The sequence below is a fragment of the Orycteropus afer genome, unplaced genomic scaffold, assembly GCF_000298275.1.
Source record: "Orycteropus afer afer isolate SDZICR_OR568_19922 unplaced genomic scaffold, OryAfe1.0 scaffold00718, whole genome shotgun sequence".
Taxonomy (NCBI): domain Eukaryota; kingdom Metazoa; phylum Chordata; class Mammalia; order Tubulidentata; family Orycteropodidae; genus Orycteropus; species Orycteropus afer.
Window position 1 is genome coordinate 494,258 of NW_006922305.1, and position 6,709 is coordinate 500,966.

Here is a 6,709-nt window from a genome sequence, read left to right on the forward strand (position 1 = left end):
AGAATAAATCTGTTTGTTATAACCATCCACCTGTGGTATTTCCGCTACAGCAGCACTAGAGAAATGAGAGAGACAGCAGCGGCAGAAGGAAAAGTTAGTATTTGGGGGCAGGAGGCGTCCTGGAAGAGTAGGTGCCTCTGGGCACTTACAAGAGTTCAAAGAGCTTTGTAACACCTGCCTGAGCAGGACAGAGACTGGGCCGAGGGGCCAAGAGGCCACAGAGAGGCCTGTCTACAGGCACCACTGAGCTCATGGTCCTGACAGAAGAACTGTGTCCTGATTCATTCCAGATCCTGAATTGTAACCTGTTACTTCCCTACTAAACCGCACAATCATGAGTGATGTGTGTGTTCTGTGTAGGCATTGCCGCAAATGATCACAGCCAGCAGAGAAGTAGTGAGTGCCGCGGGAGGGTCAGCTGGTGTCAGAACTGGTAAAAGCGTTGGCGAGAGGATGTGTGTCCGTCCCCTGCTTCATAGGAATCAATCAGCCTCGGGCTGTTGATCTCAATTTTCCTTCCCTTGGTGAAGTCAGAGGAGCTCAGACGCCTTTGGCATGCCGTTTCTAAACTAACAAATTGGGGTAAGGGTCATCCTGCCAAAGAAATGAATAATTAACAAAACAGACCGTCAGGACAAGTGTGTCAAGCTTTACAGTCTCTCACACGACACACTGACACAGACGTAAGGGCGTGGCTGGATTAGTCTCCCAATCAGTAGTCAGCAAACTACCAGAAGACAGGAGAAAAGGCACGAGTCTCTAAATGAAGGGTTTCGAACCACGGTCCCAAAGTCGACGTTAAAACCTCAACTCAACCACCAGTCGAAGGTCTTGTGTTTCCCAAGCTCCAGGCCTCACGAGCCTCCCTGCACCAGAGACACACACCACGCCAGCTCCGTATTAATGCGAAACCTTGACCATCCTCACCCCACCGCACTCCTGGAGCCAGTATCACTGCGCGGAATATGACACCACGAACTCGAACCAGACGGCGCAGTCGTCGTAATCACCTCCTTCACCCCCTGCAAGCAGACTGAGCCTGAGACCCTGTGCCCTTAATCGCTGTACGAAGGCGCTCAACCCACGTCTGACCCTAAGGCACCGACTCCCACCTGCTTCCGCTCAAGCACCTCCACGCCGGCGCTCCCCTCAGGAACTCTAAGTGTCCTCACGACACCGCGTCCCCACACCTCCCTCGCTCTGTTCTAAGGAAAAAACACACTCACCTGTTTTTCTCCCGAATCAAAAATTCCCAAACGTTCCACGCACTTCGCTGAACTGCTTCTACTTCTCGATCCCTCGCCCAGTGCCCTTGTCCGCCTACGGAGTCCGGCGAGGGTCTAGCATCTTGAAAGAGCGCGAACAACGGGATTTCTGGAGTTACCGAGGAAGTACCACGTCTGCGCCCTTCTTACCGCGTCTCCTGGAGGCGGCCATATTGGAATGCCCGCCGTACGGAAGACAAAGGGCAAAGGGCAAAGGTTTTCCGTGACAGTAGCCACAGCTGCTGGGGAAGACGAGAACGCCACTGAAACACTCCGGTGTCCTGGTCTCCCGAACCCTGCAGAAAATAGATAAGACTTCCAGTGGCTCGAACTTTAAAGGGGATATATAGTGCGCATCAAATTGATGTCAGTAGGCTGGGCTGAAAGTAACAGGCCCCGGGCACTTAAAATACCTTTATTTAAAAAAAGAAAAAAGAAAAGAAAGAAAGAAAGAAACTTTGCAATTGGATAAGTGAAAGTTCAAGTATCTGTACAGCAGAGAAGTGCTCCTGGGAAAAGAAAGGCAAAAGCAAGAGGCTGGTAAGAGGACCATCAGAGAAAGTTTCTTTCTGAAATCAGGCTGACAGGAAGGGCCTTTAAGGACAGAAAAAGGTTGGAAAACTAGTCCTTAATGAGAGTGGCCATCATAGGGCAAAAGAGCGAGTGGGATAAGCCTAAGTTATATTTGGAGTGGGGAGAGAAAGAGCTGTGGTGGCTTAGAGGTTAAAGGGCTCAGCTGCTAACCCACAGGGGAGGGAGAGTTGGAACCCATCCACCGCTTTGAGGGAGAAAGCTATGGCAGCCACCTTCCCTAAAGATTTAAAGCCTTGGAAACCCTATGGGGCAGTTCTACTCTGTCCTGTGTTGTTAGGTGCCGTGGAGTTGGTTCAGATTCACAGTGACCCTCTGAACAGCACAATGGGACACTGCCTCGTCTTGCCCCATTCTCACAGTCCTTGCTATGCTTGAGACCATCTTTGCAGCCACTGTGTCCATCCATCTCATTGAGGGTCTTCCCCCTTTTCCGCTGATGCTCTGCTTTTCCCAGCTTGATGGTCTTCTACAGCGAATGGTCTCTTCTGACAACATTACCAAAGTATGAGAGAGGAAGTCTAGACATTCCCACTTCTAAAGAACATTCTGGCTGAACTTCCCCCAAGACAGATTTTCTAGCTGCTGCTGCTGTTGTTATGTGCCATCGAGTTGGACCCAACTCATAGCGACCCCTCCTTGGGTTTCCGAGGCAGTATCACTACAGAAGTAGATTGCCCCATCTTCCTTCCGAGGAGTGGCTGGTGGGTTTGAACCGTCAGCCTTCTGGTTAGCAGTCAAGTGCCTTAGGCACTACGCTACCAGAGCTCCTGCAGTTCATGGTAAATTCAATGTTCTTCCCCAGCACCACTATTCAAATGCATCAACTCTTCTGTGGTGTTCCTTATGCATTGTCCAGCCCTCACATGCACACAAGGCAATTGAAAACACCATGGCTTGGGTCCAGTGCATCTTAGTTTTCCAAATGACATCTTTATACTTTAAAGAGGTCTTCTGCAGCAGAGTTTGCCCAACACAGTAAGTTATTTGATTTCTTGACTGCTGCTTTTATGGACTCTAATGGTGGATCTAAGTAAAATGGAATTTTTGACAACTTCAGTGGTTTCTCCATTTATCATGATGTTGCTTACTGGTCCAGTTGTGACAATTTTTATTTTCTTTATGTTAAGGTGTCATCCATACTGAAGGCTGTAATCTTTGATCTTCATCAGTAAGTGATTCAAGTCTTCATTTTCAGCAAGCAAGGTTGTGCCATCAGCATATCACAGGTTGTTAATGAGTCATCCTCCAATCCTGATGCCACATTCATCTTCATATAATCCAGCTTCTCTGATTATTTGCTCAGCATAACCACCGAATAAGTATGGTGAAAGATACAACCTTAGTTGACTCTGTGGAAATAGCTTAATGGAGAAAGGCCACTAAAATTGAAGCAAATAAAAGGCAGATAAGCTCACCAGATCCCTATCTGTTCCCATTCCAAAGAAAGGTGATCCCACAGAATGTGGAAATTATCGAACAGTATCATTAATATCACATGCTGGTAGCATAGTGCCTAAAGCACTTGACTGCTAACCAGAAGGCTGGCAGTTCAAACCCACCAGCCACTTCTCAGAAGATGGGGCAATCTACTTCCATAGTGATACTGCCTCGGAAACCCAAGGAGGGGTGGCTATGAGTCGGATCCGACTCAACGGCACATAACAACAACAGTAAAAGTTTGATAATTCAAAAACGGTTGCAGCAGTATATTGACAGAAAACTTCCAGAAATGCAAGCTGGACTCAGAAGAGGATGTGGAAGGTGGGATATCATTGGTGATGTCAGATGGATCTTGGCTGAAAGCAAAGAATACCAGAAAGATGTTTGTGTTTTATTGACTATGCAAAAGCATTCAATTGTGTAGATCATGTTATGGATAACATAATGAGAATGGGAGTTCCAGAACACTTAATTGTGTTCATGAGGAACCTGTAAATAGACCAGGAAGCTGTTGTTCGAACAGAACAAGGGGATACTGCAGGGTTTTAAATCAGGATGGAGGGAGACAGGGTTGTATCCTTTCACCACTTCTTCAATCTGTATGCTGACCAAATAATCCAAGAAGCTGGACTATATGAAGAAGAGTGGGGCATCAGGATTGGGAAAAGACTCATTAAGAACCTATGATATGCAGACAACACAACCTTGCTTGCTGAATGTGAAGGTGACCTGAAGCACTTACTGATGAAGATTAAAGACTAGTCTGCAGTATGGATTACACCTTTGCTGAAGAGCAAAGATGTCTGTAAGGCTAAGGTGCAGCTAACCCAAGCCATGGTGTTTTCAATCACCTCATAGCACGTGAAAGCTGGATAATGAATAAGAAAGACTAAAAAGAGTTGATGCTTTTAAGTTGTGGTGGCAAAGACTACTGAAAGTACCATGAATTTCCAGAACAAACAAATCTGTTCTAGAAGAAGTGCAGCTGGAATGCTCCTTGGAAGCAAGAATGACCAGGCTTCATCTCACCTACCTTGGTCATGTTGTCAGAAGGGACCATCCTGGAGAAGGATATTATGCTTGGTAAAGTAGAGGGTCAGCAAATAAGGGGAAAGCCCTTGACAAGATGGATTGACACAGGGGCTGGAACAATGGGCTCAGATATAGTAAGGATTGTGAGGCTGGCATAGGACCGGGCAGTGTTGCATTCTGCTATACACAGGGTCTCTATGAGTCGAGCCAACTCAATGGCACTTCACCACCAACCACCACTCAGTAATCTGGTGGGATTCACAAAGACCGTGGTGAGAAAATCCATACCAAGTAATTCACGGCACCACCAATTAATAATAAGAATCATGTGTCAACTCAGTAAGTCATGGATGATCCAAAGTCTTGAAATGGTGCTAACTCCCACAGGTGGTATAAAGGTTTACCTAAAAGACAATCCAAAATTTCACCTGCTCCCATCACATAGTTTCATCCATTCATAGAGACTAAGGTTCTTTCCTTGTTTTGTATCTCACTTATCTAGGAGATTCTTCTTTTCTGCCACCTTTTTATTTTTAGAGTTAATGTCTTGTGAGAACGTTTCTGGGAGAGAGTTCCATGCTGTAAAGTGCTCTCCAGTGGCTCCATCATTTCAAATACAAAACAAAGCTTGATTAATTCATAAGAGCATCCAGCCATTTTCCAAATCACTACATAATTATTTTTCAGTATGCTGAGAAATATAAAATCACAACGTGGTGTTCTTTCTGGGATAGTGACAATGATTGCATCTTCTTTCCGTATACACTTTCCAGCCATGTAAAGAGCTAGAAACTCTTGCTCATTGTCTGTGCTGTCCAAATGGTGAGGGAGGGGTTAAGACATTTGGTTGCTAAGCAAAAGTTTGGTGGTTCGATCCCACCAGCTGCTCCATGGAAGAAAAATGAGGTGTTCTGCTTCCATAAAGATTCATAGTCTTGAAAACCCAAGGGGGTCACTATGAGTTGGAACTGACTCAATGGCAGTGCATTTGGTTTCTCAGTCATGCAATGCCATTAACTGAAATGTAGTTAGTGTGATTACGGAGCTGCATTTTTAAATTTTTTCCCCCTAACTTTAAAACTTAAGTCACAAAAACCATAAAGGAATTTATTATCTGTTTGGGGACAGTCACAAACATGATCAAGAAATTTAATATCTACATGGGAAGACAAGACATGGACACTAATAGAAATATTCATAGACATTTTTAGGTTATTCTAACCAAACCCCTTATACCAATTATTCCATGCCAACTTCACGTAATGTAGATATTGCATCTTGGCTAAACTATAGATTCCACTTACATGTAATTCAACTGAATGCTCTCTCCAAGAAGGCATGGACTTTTTCTTTTTCACTACTATATCCTCTCTTCTGGAAAAAGGACCACAGGCAAAGGAATTATGTATCAAACCTATGTTAATTAATAGATTCCATGTAGGCTATTTATTAGAAAGATGCCTATGCATAATATAATGCTCTAAAAGCTTATGGTAGACATTGTGGTTTCCAAAGAATCTTACACATTGAGCTGGGGAAACTGAACTGATACATGTGTGCCTCGGTTTCCACCAACTCAGTATTCCCCCTTTCCTACCAACCACCTCCTATGTGGCTTTCAATTATAACAACATAACAGGTACCAATATTTTCTGTTTTTTAAATTCACAGAATTTATTTCCTCCACTGAGATGAACTCAGATTTCATCTATTTATTTGGCACAACACAGTAATCAATGTGTGTATGTCTGGATTAACATCAGATTATGCCTCAGTATCAACATACATATTTATGAAGGATGAGTGTTTCAGTCTCTGCATTCATATGATTTCCCTCAGGATATACTTTGTAACCAAAGAGGCAGAAATCTGGCCCAGCCCAATTAACCACTGAATGAATATGAGGCTACCCTACATATTTTCTGTGACATTAGATGAAATCAGTCACTAAAGGCATTACCATATTCATCGCATTCATAAGATTTCACTGCAGTACAAATTCTATTATCTACTAATGTTTCACTCCTGGCACCAGGGTGCCCTACAAAGACTACGTTCCTATCTGTTAGGAGCCCACTGATATGTACTGACGTCTCAGATGCCACAGAGGGCATCTGCACAGTCACTGTACTAACAGGGCTTTTCTCCTGCATGACATCACTGATATGTACATATCATGATGTGCTGTGGACGAGACTTTCACTATGGCTGAATCCACACATTACTCTCTTGTATGTATTCTTTTATGTGAAACAAGGCTATACATGTAAGGAAACATTTTTCTACACTCATTACAGCCACATAGTCTCTCTTCCATAGATCTTTGAAGTACAATGAGCATTTGCTTCATGGGGAAGGCTTTCCCAAATTCAAATGCA

General features: G+C 44.1%; 1 protein-coding gene across 1 annotated transcript in view; it reads right to left on the minus strand.

The window, feature by feature from the left end:
• Positions 1-951: 951 nt before the first annotated feature.
• The window catches only part of LOC103211292 (zinc finger protein 613-like), a 20,858-nt gene continuing 15,100 nt past the window's right edge, over positions 952-6,709 (minus strand). The window contains exons 7-8 of the mRNA XM_007957235.1: positions 1,416-1,507; positions 952-1,022 (exon numbers count right to left, since the gene is read on the minus strand). Of these exons, the coding sequence (XP_007955426.1) occupies positions 952-1,022; positions 1,416-1,507 (163 nt within the window). The remainder of the gene's footprint in view (positions 1,023-1,415; positions 1,508-6,709) is intronic.